Source organism: Macaca thibetana, chromosome 8, assembly GCF_024542745.1.
Source record: "Macaca thibetana thibetana isolate TM-01 chromosome 8, ASM2454274v1, whole genome shotgun sequence".
Classification (NCBI taxonomy): domain Eukaryota; kingdom Metazoa; phylum Chordata; class Mammalia; order Primates; family Cercopithecidae; genus Macaca; species Macaca thibetana.
Genome location: NC_065585.1, coordinates 127,556,022 through 127,575,305, shown reverse-complemented (window position 1 = coordinate 127,575,305; position 19,284 = coordinate 127,556,022). Strand labels below are relative to the sequence as shown.

At 37.3% G+C, this 19,284-nt stretch overlaps 1 protein-coding gene across 1 annotated transcript in view; it reads right to left on the bottom strand.

Moving 5' to 3' along the window:
- Window positions 1–19,284, bottom strand: part of MSR1 (macrophage scavenger receptor 1) — an 85,455-nt gene that overhangs the window by 11,587 nt on the left and 54,584 nt on the right. Inside the window, exon 9 of the mRNA XM_050800258.1 lies at window positions 439–627. Within this exon, the coding sequence (XP_050656215.1) occupies window positions 439–627 (189 nt within the window). The remainder of the gene's footprint in view (window positions 1–438; window positions 628–19,284) is intronic.

Genomic DNA, 19,284 nt, shown 5'->3' with positions numbered 1-19,284 from the left:
AAGTGTGAGCCACTGTACCCAGCCTAGACTATGTTCCTGTCACTACTTTGTTCTGTGTCATTAGAAAATGCCTGCATTTCATTTTTTTAAAAACAAAACTTTCTGACCAAGCATCGGTGGCTCACGCCTGTAATCCCGCACTGTAGGTGGCCGAGGCAAGCAGATTACGAGGTCAGGAGATCGAGACCATCCTGGCGAACGTGGTGAAACCCCGTCTCTACTAAAAATACAAAAAATGAGCCGGGCGTGGTGGCGGGCACCTGTAGTCCCAGCTACTAGGGACGTTGAGGGAGGAGAATCGCTTGAACCCCGGAGGCAGAGGTTGCAGTGAGCCGAGATCGCGCCACTGCACTGCAGCCTGGGCGACAGAATGAGACTGCATCTCAAACAGCAGCAACAACAACGACAACAAACCCCACAAGATTTTCTTTCAATTACCTTGTCCAAAATGAGCTGCCTTGTGCACGGCTTGAACACCTGGGTATCCCAAACTCCTACAGATGACCTGTCCAACACGCACTTCCCAGCGATCGTCACAAATTGTACCCCACTGGCCGCTGTGGAGTATCTCCACTCTCCCCTCGTGAGGGCCGCTCCCACCGACCAGTCGAACTTTCTTAAATGAGGCTGTTAAAAAAAAAAATTCAGACAAGCAAGGACTTATTATGTACACACTGCTTTATAGCACCTTTTTACAACACACAGAAAAACATTTTAGCACATTTTTCCAGTAAGTTAAACTATTGCAATAAATATTAAACTTTCTAGCACCACCTATTGGTAAAGAGTTTAACTGCAAATATTGCAGTTTTAACAGTTGAAGAGCAAAATCCAATCTGTCTTACATGTAAGTTATATACATATGAGGACACTTCAAACATTATATTCCAACGACTTTCAATTTTAACAGATACAAGTTTACTGTCATATAGATCTTTCATACCATTGAAAAATTATAACTAAATGGTTCATTATTTTCTTGACATGAAAACATACAAACTTATGAACATATAATGCAGAGATTTTCAATGGTATAGGAGGTCGGGGAGCAGATATTTTAGAATATCACAAACACAAAAATAGGTGACCAAACTTCATATCTTTTACCAAGGGAAACAAGGGAACTATAGTGACAACATTCATTTAGAAATAGCAAAGACTTTCCTTGTAGTGAGGTTCCTGGATTCTGTACCAAAGTCTTTGTGTTTTTCTTTTACAGAAAAAAATATTAACGAGATGAAAAATCAGACAATTTTGTGTATTTTGAGAAATGATTCAAATAGTAAAAACAAAGAAATAAACTTTGTTTACAATTATGAAAGTAATTTTGTTCTATAGCGTTTAATCAAAATGACCATGTGTACAATAAACTTTTGTAAACTCTTGATCCTCCTACAGAAAGATTTATATAAATATGAAATGGCTCTTTTCTATTTTTAAAAACCAATATATATGCACTTTGACCTAGGGACAGATTAAATAAAATAGTACAACAAATATTACAAGAGCAATTCACTTGGTGTATGAAAATTCTTTTAAACAGCCTGTATTATTCTGCTAAGTATTTGTTTAGAAAATTATTTGGTTAAAGAACAGAATGAAAGGCAGAGACAAAAAATGTTTTTTAAAATTTAGTTAATACCAGATAAAAATAACAATATTTTCTAATAATCATAAAACAAATTAATGTAAGTCTATTTAAACAAAACATATCTTTTCAAATATAAGTTTGAGGAATGTTATATTATAAAAAAGCAAGATGTAATGTTTACAACAAAAATATCTCTCTAATATGAAAACAGAGTTTTAGGGTATGGCTTTTTGGAGCTTAATAAATTGAAGAAATATTCAGTAACTTTTTTTTCTCCAATTTGAATTCATTTTGTTAGAATGGTAATCTAATAACATTTAAAGTTATTGGATTATCATTCCAACAAATGTTTTTAACTTATGCTTATTACTGTGTTAACAGTAATTTAATAACATTTAAAATTATTAGATTACTGACAATTTCCTGTAATGAAACTGAGTGACCTGAGCCATGCAGAAACATAAAACGTGGCATGTTACTATATATATATACTTATATTTATTCTCTTGATTCTTCCAAAATATAATTCAGTGCTAAATACTGAATTAGTGTAAGCATGCCTGAGTGGATAAGCCCTTCTTCACTTAATAAGCATAAGTTAAAAACGTTTTTAAAAATGAAAATAATTTGTTTTTATGGTATCTCAGCTTTCATTTACTAGTAAAATTCCTGAGTGGCCCGATCATTTCCTGTAATTGCCTAAAGAAAATGAGAAAGAAAAATCCAAGAATGGATTGTGAGAAGTCTTTACATATTAGAGTCATGTTTTATTAACTAGTGTGATATCCAAATGTTTATTTTTATACAAGTCAAATACATCTAAACATAATATATTTATCATGAATGCATGCTATGAAATTTCAGGCATATTCGAACATTTGATTATATAAGCATCATTGTCCTGTTGTCCAAACAAGTGTATGTAAGCATTCTCACTGTCCATTGTTTACCTCTTATTCCTTCCAAAATGTCATGATGAGCCATGCTTGTCCCGGAGCAGTGGTTCTCAAACAATAATATGTAGCAGAACAAGCTCCCAATAGCTAACGCTGTTGGTCCAGGGACCACACTTTGAGAACCACTAACCTAGATGATTGCAGTATATATTTAGAAGAGGAGACATATTATATCAGAAACAGATGGTGCTGCTGATACAATCCTTTGATCTCATTTATTGCAAAGAGAATGGCTGACTGTAAATTTCTACCAAATTCCCTATGCTCAAAGGATCCTGAGGCGGGGTAGGTACGTGTATTCAAATTCTTCAGGGCCAAATATGTTTGGGTATGCTGATCCATATCTGTCACCTGAAATATTGTTCAATTATAAATCAACTATTAATAGGTGACCACACATTGCTGATCCTTGACCATCTCTGAAGTAATACAGAAGAAGAGTGTCTGAATATGTCAGTAGACTCATTTGAGAGTTGGCTTCACCTGCCATTCAACTGCTCTGTTTTGGTGATGTAGAAAAGTTTGTTTTGTCATGAACCTTGATCATAGCATTTTCTCTGTAAGACTGAAGGATCGAAACTTCTCTGAAACTAGCTAACTCATTGTCATAGATATGTAAAACATGTCTATGGTTTCTTTGGCATCAAGCTAATCTATTTAGTCAGATAGGGCTTTTTTTTTCCATTTGGGTATTTTTTTCTTGTATATAAAGATTTCAGAAGACACACGTGTGTGTGTGTGTGTGTGTGTGTGTGTGTGTGTGTGTGTGTGTGTGTTTCTGGATAGCTGTTCCCTCTTAACTTTATTTGTGTAGACATTTTCTAGATCCAAATCAAATAAACACAGATAAGCATTGACTATGTGCCTAAACAACGAATCCGTGTATTATTACTTCTTAACTGGTGAAAAAACAGAAACAGAAACTAAAGTAACTTACATCAAAACCAAAATAATACTGTATTTTAAGGATCATTGGATGTTTCATAGAACCCAAGGATAAGATTATAGTTAGGAATCTGGAATAGCCGACCCAAGATCCGAATCCGCTTAGGAGGCTCCAACTTGTACCCAGGCTTCTTTCTGTAGGTTGCTTACTTCTTCTTTTTGTTGTGGCAAGCTAGATATCTTTGCTCTCCTGTTCACTTGATAGAACATGTCTGTTAACAGCTCCTAAGTTTATGTTTTACAGTTTCTTTCTCGATGACAGTTACTGTCTCTTTCTCAGTGGCAGACTGACAGTTCCAACACTCACCTAACTTGATATTTTACAGCCTATTTCTTAGTGATAGATTCTAAAATATCCAGGGAAGTTCTTCAATGGCCTAGTTTGGGCCAAATGCCCATCTGTGGACTGGACAAACAGGCAGTGTCACTTGCATGAACATGGCATTCCCAGAGTGAGAATGGGGAGGCATTTCCATGTTGAAACAGTTTTGAGCAGACAAAATATATTAAGTCCATTCCATAAAAGATATTTTAATAATCTTGCTGCTTTTATGCAAATATTTGCTGTTTCTTTATAGAACAAGTTTGGGAATCCCTGATAGAATTACAAACATAGTAGACTAGAATGATAGAGGACTTCATGAGAATACTCTTGCCAAGTGACTTGTGGAATAAATAAGGTCATGATTAATCTCTGTTCACCTTTCCAATCTAACCCTTGAGAAATTCTCCTTACCTGCATTGCTTTGTCTTTTTACTTTAGTTATATAACTACTCACATTTTTCAAGTAAGTCTCATTCTCCTTTATTCCTGGGGCTTTGGTTCCTGTCTGGAATGTTCCTTCTTCCCTTCCCACTTCCCCTCTCATTTCTACACTCTCAATCTCCAAATTTGGATTGGTTACTTTATAGCACTATTACAGATGCTGTACCAAACCACAGGAAACTTGTTTGTTTTCCCCATTAGACTGAAAGAAACCCCTTATGGTCATGTTTTCAGCATCTGACAAAATGCAAGTTGTCACTTAGTAGTCACTTGATGAAGAGTTATGGCATGAATGAGTAAACGAATGAATGGTGAGCTTCTCTTGATACATGAATTGCATTACCCAGTGAGATTAAATTGGCAAATGCTTAAAATATCAAATCATAGAAGAAACAGAATTTAATATTTCATAAGTCTTTAGAGGGAATAGAATATAGTTTCTATGTGTAGAAACAGAAAAATCATGAAGGAAAGACTGATTTAACTGGCATAAACATAAGTGTTTTTATGGAAAAAATGCATATGGCTGGCTACCGAGAGCCTCTGCAAATACGAGGGTTTGGTGGGAGGCTCTGATCAGAGAAGCCTGAGACATTGGAAAATCTGATTTTGTCAGCTCAGTGAGCAGATCTATCTCTTAGAGGCAGACTAATGTTAAACAGAATCTTGGGACTAAATGTCAATTCAATTTACAATGAGAAATGTAATTGCCTCAAAAACTGGAATATTTGAATCTGCTTGACAAGGCCATTTTCTCCCCTTGGGCAATCTGCATGGGAAGCCAAATCACAGGCAGTGAACTCTTAGTTTAATTAATTTATTAATTTACAATGAGACCTAGCAGTGAGATTTTGCTTCTGGGACTGGCCAGTGATCTTTGGTTAACACATTTTTCTTTATATATGTTAATACATTCAGTCAGGTTAAATGATGTGACATATCTCTGCTGATTCATTGAATGTTCATTCTATAGTTTAACTTTTTAAAGGCAATCTCACCATTCTTATGTCCCAGTTATTTACATTTCTATGACAGTGAGTTATCTAGTTTCAGAGAAGTTCCAATCCTTTCTTTAGGAAAGAACCGGGACATAAGAATAGTACATACATATATAGCAAATGCACAAAAGCATGAATGGAAGGAAACAAACTCCAGGATGAAGGTTTACCCTGGAAAGGAAGACAGGTAGACATACTAGGACTTCAACTCTGTTCATAACATTATATTTCTCTTAAACATTTTTAAAAATTTTTCTTTAGAGACAAGGTGTCCCTGTGCCTCCCAGATTGAAGTGTTATGGTGCAATGATAGCTCACTGCGGCCTCAAACTCCTGGGCTCAAGTGATCCTCCTGCCTCAGCCTCCCAAGTAGCTGGGATTACAGGCGTATGCCACCACATCCAACTAATTTAAACATTTTTTGTAGAGAAGGGGTCTTACTATGTTGCACAGACTAGTCTCAAACTCCTAAGCTCAAGTGATCCTCCTGCCTTGGCCCCCCAAGGTGATGCCATTACAGGTAGGAGCCCCTGCACCCAGCCGAAATTATATTTCTTAAAAAACAAATACTTGTAGTCAAGACGGTAAATGTGAACATTTCAAAGGTCCAAGTGGTGTACACATGACTATGTATTAGCTATTTATGATAAGTGCTATTTCTTTTCTTTATTTTTGAAATATATTTTATTTAAAGAAGAAAACAACACTTTCACAGCAATGTTGACAGAGCCATAGCAGAACCCTGAACAAATTATTTAAAGTGTTCCATATACAAGTCAACCCTTAAAAGTTAGAGAAAAGATACCACGAATCTATTAATCACTGTTGGAAAGACAACATTTAAACTTGAAAAGTCAGGGAATATGTAAGGTCTTCTTTGCATGTGTCAATTACCACTACTCATTGGAAAGAAATAACTGAAGTTAGAAATGACTTTTGAGGAGCATAACAGTTATTATCCTATTTTTTACTCATAGTCATGATTTCTTTTTTGTATCGTTTATTGGAATTAGGATTTAGGTTAAATCCTAACCTATGGATTAGGTTATGAATCACAAAATAGAGTCTATTATGGATTAGGTTAAATTCCATAACAATGGAAGTTATGATATTTGAGATGCAAATGTAACACAGAAATTTAAAAATATCTGGTTGCAGTTGGACCTGGAAGTTCTCACAACATGGCAAAATTCCTTTAAGAAAATAACTGATCCTTTATTTAAGATAATTACCTTACTGAGATACTTAGCAATGAAATGTACAATCCAAGTATCAGATACCTGCAGAAACTGAGTTAAATTTCTTTAGAAAATTTCTCTAGAAAAATAACATAACAGATTGTGTTACTCCTAAAGTCAGAGAGAGAAGTATTTTGGAGGTCCTGGGACAGAGTTAAGAGGAGATATTTTTGTATTTTTTGAAGACACGGGATTTCACCATGTAGCCTAGGCTGGTCTCCAACTCCTGAGCTCAAGTGATTTGCTTACTTTGGCCTCCCAAAGTACTGCGATTACAGACATAAACCACTGCACCTGGCCATAGGTGTAATTTTGCAGTTTACTTAATGGTTCTAAATCCTCAAGGGGAAGACATCAGAGTGACAGATTCCTTGTGGGGATTAAGTAAAGGAGGTATAGAAAGTGCTTTTCAGAGTGTCTGGTTCATTCTACGTATTATAGGTATTAGTGATACTATTATTTCTTAGAAATTCAGATTTCTGGCCTAAAGATGGGAAATAGGTGATGCGAGGACAAACATATCATATATTAAATAACAGTTTCTCAACTAGTTTGTGCTTCAGAATCCCAAGGAGAACTTTTGGGAATCACATGTATCGAGGCCACAGCACAAACTCCCTGAAATCAGAGTATCTGTATGTCATATCCAGGCAACTTTATATAATAAAAACCTCACGGTCATTCTGATGTTCACCATATCCTAAGCCCAACTTGTAGAACAATACTAGAATACATAGGATCACTTAGAGAGCTACAAATCATTCGCATTATGGAATAATTAAACTAACACATCACTGCCGAATAAGCAATCAGCAAGACTATTTCTAAATATGATTGAACAAGTTAGTGAGTTTGATCCACTTTTTAGTGGACCCTGCATTCTGAGATTCTTAAAGGAAATCTTGCCTTATCCACCATTTGGTATTTATCTCTTCGGGTTAGGCAATGAGTACATCTTATCTCTACACACAATAGCTTGTCAAGGGGAAAGCTCAGGATCAAAAGTAGAGATGGAAAAAGTTATTTTGAAGGAAAAAATGCAGCATTCTTTCTCAGTCATGGCTAGATGTTAAGATAATGCCACACAGCAAGAGCTGACTTTACAACAAATATAACATATCTAACAAGAAAGAGAGAAAGAGCAAGAGCAAGACTGAGTCCAAATGATTTACTTTGAACACCTGGATCCTGCTATGCCTGAAGCCATCTGTTGGAATTGTAATTCTTAATTATGTAAACCAACAGACTCTATTTTGTGATTCAGGATGTTTCTCTTACTTTCTACTTAACAGTTCATACAAATACTTCGATGGTGATTATTTGTCAAAGAATATTAGAAGTGATTGCCCAGGTCACCCTGTTTGTCATTGATCCCATCGCCATTGTTTATTGTCTATTTAAACTGCATTATTCTAGTAATTTTTATTATTTCATGAGACACAATGTAAAAGAACATCACTAGAATGTAAATACACAATACTAGCTATAAAGAAAAGTAAAATTGTTCTCATAACTATAAAAACATCAGAATGCATCAAATTTATTTATGGTGAGATCTAGGCCCTCTTTAAGAACAAAGTTACAGAAAGATAGACAAAGAAAACTGAATTCATTCTGAAACAGTTCCAGCCGTGTGCTGCAGAGATCCTGCCCACAGACACAGGATCAGTTCTTGATGCCTTCCTATTATGTACTGAATTGTGTCACTCCAATATTTGCATGTTGAAGTCCTAAACCCCAACGTGACTGTATTTAAAGAGAGAGGCTGTATGGAGGTAATTCAGGTTAAATTAGGTCACAAGGGCAGAATCCTAACTTGGTAGGACTGGTGCCCTATAGGAAGAGATGAAGACACTAGAAGCTCAGTGCTCACACAGAAACTGCCTCACGAAGTCACAATGAGGAGGTGGCCATCTGCAAGCCAAAGAGAAGCCTCAGGGAAACCAATCCTGCCGCAGGCTTGATCATGGGCTTTTAATGTCCAGAACTGTGAGGAAATAAATGTCTATAATTTAAGCTATGTTATCTGCGGTATTCTGTTCTGACAGCCCAAGCAGACTAATACGTTTTCTTTTTTCACTTACGTTGTGTGTTTTTATTTGCAAAGGAGAAACTAGCATACTTCAGGGCATATAAACTTAAAAATACAAGCTTCTTCTTTAATTTATAGGTGGAGTTAAGCTGCCATACTTGCTATGTTGTGATTTGAACACATTGAAAACCCCTTTTCTGAAAATCACTTTGTCCCTAGAACACCTACTTTAAAGGCTTAGATTTTTATTTAAAAATGACACAAGTATTTACAAAGGGCCTATTAGATGTTTTAATACATGAATAATAATAATAATAGTTCATTAGCTTACACTCTGTGATTGATAAAGTACATATCCTTTTGATGCAGAAATAGTATTTCTAGGTGCAGGTAATGTACTGGATAACAGGATTAAGTGAGAATGTAACAGGAAAGAGTTTGAGGTGGAAGATATTTTATAATAGAACAGATAATCATTTTATAGGGGACAAATAAATTTTGTTGTAAATCATGAAGTTTTTGGGAAAATATTGTACACAGAAACTGAATATTTGTATGCAAAGAGGTTTACTTGTCTTTTGGGCTTTCTAGGAAATAAAAATGCAGAATTATACAAAACATCATTAGGAAATGGGTCATTTTGCTAAATAATTCACATTAGAATTCCTTTATATAGGTCCTTACAATACCTGAGGGTCAAATATTTTACTTTGGCATGGATTAAGCAGGATGTGAGTAAGAAGTAGAACATGAAAATAACTACAGCATCCAGGAAAGGATTACGAGTCTGTAGGCTAAGCCGTAATGGCGGGATTTCTTGGAGACTCCAGGTAATGCAAGCCAACCGAGTCGTTCTAAGAAATTTGGTCTTAAGATTCACCTCAGGTTGGGTGCCGTGGTTCACGTCTGTAACCCCAGCACTTTGGGAGGTCAAGACAGGTAGATCATTTGAGTTTAGCAGTTAGAGACCAGACTGGTCAAGACAGCAAAACCCTGTTCCCTACAAAAATTTAAAGAAAATAGCTGAGAGTGGTGATGTGTGCCTGTAGTTCCAGCTACTTGGAAGACTGAGGCGGGAGGATCACTTGAGCCCAGGAGGCGGAGATTGCAGTGAGCCAAGATCATGCCACTGCACTCCAGTCTGGGAAACAGAAAGAGACTATCCCCCAAAACCCCCTAAAATAGATTTACATTTTGAGGGCAGCACATTTCCAGAGACACTAGGCTGAGGGGGGCAAATAATAGGCTGTGAGCCTGTACAAGGAAAATGCTTTAATTTGAGCAACATAAATAATCTTGTGTGAGTATCAGGCTAAATTTGTACTACACAATAGGAATCCCGGAGTCATGTCTTCAAAGGGCAGGAAAGCCACTTGGCACCCAGGTTATAGAGGAAAGGGAAGTGGTGTGTAGGGTCTCTGCTTCATCTGCATTCCTGCACATAATTGCATGAATTTCCACTTCTGTTGCTGTGAAAAACAGGGCTGATGTTTTTCCTTCGAATTGGTTCTGGTGAGAGTGAGGCTGTGAGAGTTAGTCGGGATAGGGACTAAGCAGGACAAGTGCTAACTGCTGGATCCATCATTGATTTAAATCCTATTTCAAACGACAAAACATACAGGCATATCCGGTTTTATCGGTCTTCACTTTATTGCACTTCGCAGATACTGCATGTTTTACACATTGAAAGTTTGTGGCAATTCTGTGTCCTGCAAATCTGTCAGTCTCATTTTTCCAACAGCCTGTGCTCACTTTGTGTCTCTATGTCACATTTTGCAAATTCTCACAGTATTTCCAACTTTTCCCTTTGTTTCAAATGCTTTTTTTTCTGCACCTAGATGATCACTGTTTTTTATCCTTAAGTATATTAACATGGTGACAAATTGATGTATTTCTTTTTTTAAACTTTTATATTAGGTTCAGGCATACCTGTGCAGGTTGGTTATACAGGTCAATTGCGTGTCATGGCAATTTGGTGTACACAGATTATTTTGTCATCGAGGTAATAAGCACAGCAGCTGATAGCTTCTCAGTCCTCACCCTCCTCCCACCCTCCACCCTCAAGTAGACCCCACTGTCTGTTGTTCCCTTCTTTGTGTCAGTATCTACTCAAAGTTTAGTCCCCACTTGTAGGTGAGAACATGAGGTATTTGGTTTTCTGCTTCTCTGTGTGTTTGCAAAGGATAATGGCCTCCAGCTCCATCCATATTCCTTCAAAGAACGTAACTCATTTTTTGTATGGCTACATGGTATTCCACGGTGTATATGTACCACATTTTCTTTATCCAGTCTACGAATGATGGGCATTTAGGTTGATTCCATGTCTTCGCTCTTGTGAATAGTGCTGTGATGAACATATGCGAGTATGTGTTTTTATGGTAGAACGATTTATATTCTTCAGGTATATACTCAGTAATGGGATTGCTGGGTCAAATGGTAATTCTGTTTTAAGTTCTTTGAAACATCACCAAAGTGCTTTTCCATAATGACTGAACTAATTTATATTTCCATGAGCAGACGATAAGCATTCTCTTTTCTCCACAGACTTGTCAGCACAGCATCTGTAATTTTTTGACTTTTTAATAAACAGCCATTCTGACCGGTATGAGATGGTATCTCATTGTGCTTTTGGTTTGCATTTCTCTAATGATTAGTAATGTTGAACATTTTTGCATATGCTTGTTGGCCATGTGTATGTCTTCCTTTGAAAATTGTCTGTTCTTGTCCTTTGTCCATTTTTTATCATGTTTGCTTTTTTTTTTTTTTTTTTTGCTTGTTAATTTAAGTTCCGTATAGATTTTGGATATTTGACATTTTTTCATACATAGTTTGCAAATATTTCCTCCCATTCTATGTATCTGTTTACTCTGTTGATAGTTTTTTTTGGGGGGGGGGGGCGCAGAAGCTGTCTAATTAGGACCCATTTGTCAAATTTTATTTTTGATGCAATTGCTTTTGGCATCTTCATCATGAAATCTTTACCAGGTCCTATGCTCAGAACGGTATTTTGTAGGTTATCTTCCAGAGTTTTTATAGTTTTAGGCTTTAAAGTCTTTAATCTATCTTGAGTTGATTTTTGTATATTGTGTAAGGAACGAGTTCAGTTTCAATCTTCTGCATATGGCTAATCAGGGATCCCAGCACCATTTATTAAAAAGGGAGTCCTTTTTCCTATTGCTTGTTTTTATTGGCTTTGTGAAAGATCAGATGTTTGTAGGTGGTTGGCAACGTTTCTGGGTTCTCTATTCTGTTCTGTTGGTGTATGTGTCTGTTTTTGTACTAGTATCATGCTGTTTTTGTTCTGTACCCTTGTAGTATAGTTCAAAGTCAGGTACCATGATATCTCCAGCTTTGTTCTTTTTCCTAAAATTGGCTTGGCTATTTGGCTCTTGTTTGGTTCCATATACAGTTTAAAATAGTTTTTTTTTTCTAATTATGTGAAGAATGTCATTGGTAGTTTAAGAGGAATAGCATTGAATGTATACATTGCTTTGGGCAGTGTGGCCATTTTAATGATACTGATTCTTCCTATCCATGAGTATGGAATGTTTTTCTATTTGTTTGTGTCATCTAGGATTTCTTTGAGCAGTGGTTTGTAGTTCTCCTTGTAGAAGTCCTTCACTTCCCTTTTTAGCTGTATTCCTAGGAATTTTATTCTTTTTGTGGCAATTGTGAATGGGATTACATTCCTGATTTGGCTCTCAGCTTGACTGTTATTGGTATACAGAAATGCTAGTGATTTTCGTACGCTGATTTTATATCCTGAAACTTTGTTGAAGTTGTTTATCAGCTGAAAGAGCTTTTGGGTCAAGACTATGGGGATATAGAATCACGTTGTCTGCAAACAGAGTCTGACTTTTTCTCTTCCTATTTGGATGCCGTATATTTCTTTTATTTTCATTGTTTTTTTTTGTTGTTGTTGTTTTGTTGTTTTTTTTGGTTTGTTTTTTTTTTTCTTTTTTGAGACGGAGTCTCGCTCTGTCGCCCAGGCTGGAGTGCAGTGGCCAGATCTCAGCTCACTGCAAGCTCTGCCCTCCTGGGTTCACACCATTCTCCTGCCTCAGCCTCCCGAGTAGCTGGGACTACAGGTGCCCACCACCGCGCCCGGCTAGTTTTTTGTAATTTTTAGTAGAGACGGGGTTTCACTGTGTTAGCCAGGATGGTCTGAATCTCCTGACCTCGTGATCCGCCCGTCTCGGCCTCCCAAAGTGCTGGGATTACAGGCGTGAGCCACCGCGCCCAGCCTTTTGTTTGTTTTTTTGTTACGGAGTCTCACTCCGTCACCCAGGCTGGAGTGCAGTGGCATGATCTTGACTCACTGCAACCCCTGCCTCCCAGGTTCAAGTGATTCTCCTGCCTCAGCCCCTCAGGTAGCTGGGACTACAGGCACCCACCACTACACCGGCTAATTTTCGTATTTTTAGTAAAGACAGGGTTTTGCCATTTGGCCAGGCTGGTCTGGAACTCCTCACCCTAGGTGATCTTCCCACCGCAGCCTCCCCAAGTAGATGCACTATATTTCTTTATCTTGCCTGATTGCTCTGGCCAGGACTTCCAATACCATGCTGAACAGGAGTAGTGGAGACGGCATCATTATCTTGTGTTGGTTTTCAAGGGGAATGTTTCCAGCTTTTGCCCATTTAATATGATGTCGCCCGTGGGTTTTTCATAGATGGCTCTTATTATTTTGAGATATGTTCCTTCAATACCTAGTGTATTGAGAGTTTCTAACATGAAGAGGTGTTGAATTTTATCAGAAGTGTTTGCTGTATCTATTGAGATCATCATGTAGTTTTTGTTTTTAGTTCTATGTGGTGAATCACATTTATTGATTTGCAAACTTTTTCATTATTAGTAAAATATGGGGAGATTAAAACAAAGTTTGTTGAAAAATGCAATTAAAAAGTAAAAAACACAAAATATAAACTTTATTTCTCAACATAAGCTCCATCAAGTTCAAGACACTTTTATAGGTGATGATACTAGCCATTTAGTTCATCCCTAAAGACCTGAGGATCTTAGGAATTTAACTATATCAATGCTGTCATCTTCTCATTATTAAAAGAAGAAAAATTGGTGTCCTTTAAAAATATTTTGAGAGTGGGAAGCAAAAAGATGTCAGAAGCAGCCAAATGAAGATTGTAAGATGATTTTCCATTGAAACTCTCCCCAAAATTGTCCTAGTTTGATGAGAGCAATGAGCAAGAACACTGTCATGATGGAGACTCTCTGGAGAAGCTTTCCTGTGAGTTTGCTGTTAAAACTTCGGACAACTTTCTCAAAATACTCTCATAGTAAGCCTAGGTTATCATTGTTTGGCCCTCCAAGAAGTCAACAAGAAAAATCACTTGAGCATCCTCAAAACCTGTTGTGAGAACCTTTGTTCATGACTGGTCCACTTTTGCTTTGACTGTAACACTTCCACCTCTTGGTAGCCATTGCTTTGATTATGCATTGTCTTCAGGATTATACTGGTAAATCCATGTTTTACCTTCTCCTGTAATTCTTCAAATAAATGCCTCAGGATCGTGACCCCACTTATTTAAAATTTCTATTGAAAGCTCTGCTCTTGTCTACAGCTGATCTGGACACAACAGTTTTGGCACCCATCTAGAAAAAACTTTACTCAACCTTCATTTCTAAGTCACAGTTGTGCAAGTCAAACCAGTTAGGATGTCTGAGGTGTTGGCTCTTGTTCTGCTGTCTCAGTTCTTTTCAATTAAGGCACAAACAAGATGAATTTTTTTTTTCCTTACAAACTGATGTGGCTAGTCAGCTACTGCAGGCTTCATCTTCAACATTTTCTTATCCCTTCGTAAAATTGAGTTCTGTTTTTTTCTAAACTGCTAATTCCTTTGGGACACTGTGCCTATAAACTTTTCATAAAGTATCAGTGATTTCATCATTCTTCCAAACAAGTTTCATCACAAATTTTATGTGTGTTCTTGGTTCCATTTTAGCAATATTTATGTGGCTCTGATAGGGGCTTTTTTAAAACAGATACCTTATTGTTCTTTGTGCATCAAATTAGATTCTATTCAGACACGTTATAATAAGCTAGCTTGTTTTAGTGCAAAATTTTTGAAACCCAAGTGTAGTGTTTTCATTGTACATATTTTCCATGATTCTTTTGAAGACCCCTTGAATTTGTTATGGCAATCAGTGATTTTGGAGATTACTATTGTGATTAGTTTGGGGAACCACAAACCATGCCCATAAAAGATGGCAAACTTAGTCGATATATGTTGTGGGTATTCTGACGGCTGCACCAACTGGCTGTTCCCCCTTCTGTCTCTCTTCCTCTCCTCAGGCATCCCTATTCCCTGAGACACAACAATATTGAAAGTAGACAAATAGTAACCTAACAATGGCCTCTAAATGTTCCAGTGAAAGGAAGAGTTGCATATCTCTCATTTAAACCAAAAGCTATATACGATTAAGCTTAGCGAGAAAGGCATGTTGAAAGTCAAGATAGGCTGAAAGGATGAAAGATATCTAAGTTGTAAATATGAGAAAAAGTTCTTGAAAGCAATTAAAAGTGCTACGCCAGTGAACACAAAAATAATAAGAAAACAAACCACCTTATTGCCGATATAAAGTTTTAGTTAGTTAGTGGCCTTCATATATGATCAAAACAACCATGACATTCACTTAAGACAAATCCAAGTCCAGAGCAAGGCTCTACCTCTCTTCAACTCTGTGGAGGCTGAGAAAGGTAAGGAAACTTCAGGAGAAATGTTGGAAGCTAGCAAAGGTTGGTTCATAAGGTTTAAGTAAAGAAGTCATCTCTGTAACATAAAAGTACAAAGTGAATTAGCAAATGTGGATATAGAAGCTTCAGAAAATTGTCCAGAAGATCTAGTTCGGAAAACTGGTGAAGGTGACTACACTAAACAACAGATTTTCAATGTAGATGAAACAGCTTGTGTTGAAAAAGATGCCATCTATAACTTTCATACTTACAGAGGAGAAGTTCATGCTTGACTTCAAAGCTTTAAAGTATAGGCTAATTCCCTTGTTAGGAGCTAATGCAGCTGGTGACTTTAAGTTGAAGGAAATGCTCATTTACTACTTTGAAAAGTTTAGGGCCCTTAAGAGGTAAGCTAAATGTCCTCTCCCTTTGCTCTAGAAATAGGACAATGAGGCCTGGGTGACAGCACGTCTGTTGACAGCGTGAATATTTTAATCTCACTGTTGAGACTTATTGCTCAGAAAAAAAAAATCCTTTTAAAATATTACTGCTCATTGACAGTGCACCTGCTCACCCAAGAGCTCTGATGGAGATGGACTAAAAGACTGGTGGTGTTTTCATGCCTGCTAACACAGTATTCACTGTGTAGCCCATAGATCAAGGATTAATTTTTACTTTCAAGTCTTATTATTTAAGAAATACATCTTATAAGGCTATAACTGCCATACAGAGTGATTCCTCTGATGTATCTGAGCAAAGTAAATTGAAAACTTTTCGGAAAGGTTTCACAATCCTATATGGCATTAAAAGAATTTATAATTCATGGGAGAAGGTCAAAGTATTGAGGTTAACTGGAATTTGGAAGAAGTTGATTCCAACCCTCATGAATGACTGTGAGGGGTTCAAGACTTTAATGGAGAAAGTCACTAGAAATGTGGTGTAAATAATAAGAGAAGCAGAGAACTAGAATTAGAAGTGGAGACTGAGGATATGGCTGAATTGCTGCAATCGATAAAACTTGAACCGATTAGGGATTGCTTCTTATGGATGAGCACAGAAAGTGGTTTCTTGAGATAAAACCTACTCCTGAGGGGAAGATGCGGTGAACACTGTTGAGATGACAACAAAGGATTTAGAATATTATATAAATTTAGTTGCTAAAGCAGCAGTAGAGTATCAGAGGACTGATTTTAATTTTGAAAGAAGTTCTAAAGTGGGTAAGTGCTATCAAATAGCATCCATTGCATGCAGCAGAGAAATTTCTCATGAACAGAAGACTCAATCAATGTGGCATATTTCACTGTTATCTTAAGAAATTGCCACAGTCACCCCAATCTTCAGCAACCATCACGCTGATCAGGCAGCATCCATCAACACTGAGGCAAGAGCCTCTACCAGAAAAAGATTATGACTTCCGGAAGGTTCAAATGATTGTCAGCATTTTTTAGCAACAAAGTATTTTAAAATTAAAGAATGTACATTATTTTAAAGACATAATGCTATGCCACACTTAATAGACTCTAGTGTAGTGTAAATATAACTATTGTATGCACTGGGAAACCAAAAAAATTGTCTGGCATGTTTCATTGTGATAATTGCTTTTTTTTTTTTTTTTTTCCATGGTCTGGAACTAAACCCACAATATGTCCACAGTATGCCTGTATTAGCTATACACTCTATTAAGGAACACATCTATTGTTAATGGAATGCTGCATTTTTTTTTCTTTTGAGAAGGAGTGTTGCTCTGTCTCCAGGCTGGAGTACAGTGGTATGATCTCGGGTCCCTACAACCTCTGCCTCCCAGGTTCAAGCGATTCTCCTGCCTCAGCCTCCCAAGTATTTGGGACTACAAGCTTGCACCACCACACCCAGCTAATTTTTGTATTTTTAGCAGAGACAGGGCTTCACCATGTTGGCCAGGATGGTCTCAATCTCTTGACCTTGTGATCTGCCCACCTTGGCCTCCCAAAGTACTGGGATTACAGGTGTGAGCCAACGCTAATTTGTGAATCCACGGAAACACCATGTAACTGTCAAGGATGAGCAGCATTTACCTAAGAAACCTGGAACCATCCCTACTCAGGTACACTCAGTTCTGCTAACTCATAACTAATGCTACTAACAAAGTACATTATGGAGTTAAAAAAGAGACACAATAGAAAAGAGAGACATTGCAGCGGCCAAATAATAGTGAAAAATGTTAAGGCTGAGCCCGTTACCAAAATAAAGATAGAATATTAACAGGTAGCGCTTCCCCAGGCGCACATAAGTAGCTCTCATTAGTGATAATGGAAGCTTTGTGAGCGTTCCGGGAAGACTATGTTTCTGAGTAATATCCTTAGGAGGAAGACTACAGGCAATAGCTGGAGTAGTTATGAAGGTGGAAACATAAACAAAGAATAATTGAGAATGCTTATTTGGAATTTGATCTGCTGTAAGAATTTTCATCTCTTTAGCACTTCAAATTACTAGGCCCATTCTAGAAAACCAAACCGCTCATTACAAATTTCTTCCTTTTCTGCCTTTCTCTCTCTCTACCTATCTCTTTGTATCTTTCTCTTTGCACACTCTCCACATGACATATCTGTGATATTTATATATAAAAATACATAACACTAGCGTGGGAATAGTGAATGGAGTCATAAGGACTTTGGAGATTTAAAGACCTGGCTTTGAGTTTCTGTTCTTCCACTAATTAGCAGTAAGCCTCAGCTTATAATTCTAGAAATTGGGATAATAGTTCTTCACCCAAATGCTCTTCTGAGGATTAATGTATAATGCACCAAAAACCCTCTTGAGTTAGGTATGGTGGCTCACACCTGTAATTTCAAGATTTTGGGATTACTTGAGGCCAATAGTTTGAGATCAGTCTTGGCAATATAGTGAGATCCCCTCTCTTTTTTTTCTCTTTTTTAAATAGCCAAGCATAGTGGTGTGTGCCTGAAGTCCTAGCTACTCAGGAGGCAGAGGTGGGAGGATCATTTAAGCCCAGGAGCTCAAAGCTGCAGTGAGCTATGGAGGTGCCACTGTAGTCCAGCCTGTGCAACAGAACAAGACTCTGTCTCTTAAAAAAAAGATAAAGAAAAAAAAAAAAAAAAAAAAAAAAAAAAAAAGCCCTTGCCTCACAGGCTTTACTTTGATCAAAAATGCTTTGTAAAAAGACTAGTGTTCATTTAAGATTGAGCTGAGTCCTCAGTAAAAATCAAATGAAAAACCAATGGATTTTGTCCTATCATTGTTTGAGTTTTAGATAGGATACTCAAAATTCACATCCTAGTTGTAGTCTCATTGCACATGAGCAAAGAATGATGAGAAATACTACCAAACCACATACTGGTAATTGAGATACTTAGGACAGAGCCTCACACAAGTGTTATGTTTTATGGTAGGAATCATTTTGCTTGACTAAAACATCACTCTTCCAAGTTAAGGTGAGAACACAGCAGACAATTCACTATGACTAGCATTAGAGCTTATTGCAGGCTTCTTTTCTCTTCATTATACATTTTTAAAGTTGATAAAATTTGTGCCATTTGTGCCAATAATTTGAACAGGGCATCCAGCATCCATTTTTTGTCTACAGAGAGAAGAGAAGCCTTTCTTCCCTAATTTGAAAAGTTTGGGAAAAATTTTCACACTGAAAAATCTGTATTTAGTCTAGGATATCAGATGACTTTTTAACTGAATCCTTGGAATGGTCTCCCAGCATCTCTGGGACTGAGGCCATCCTGTGCCTGATGTGGACCAAGGCCTGCTGAAGAAACCTGCTCATACCCTACCTGACTTCCAGTGCAGAATGGGACAGGAGGTCTCATCAAATTAAACCAAGGAAAAAGAGATACAACTTATCTCTAGATGTTTGTGTAAACTGGCTATTCAATGTTGCTAGCCTGCTAATATTTGGGAGTATCTGAACAAGCGGCTAATTCTTCTCTCCCTTTTACTTCTGGAGATTTTAATGTCATGTAGGCATGAAACCAGAGTACCATTGACAGCTCTAACTTGTTTCAACCTTTCTCGGAATTTTCTCACCAGCAGTGTCTTGGGCCCATGCTTTGTCCTTCAGA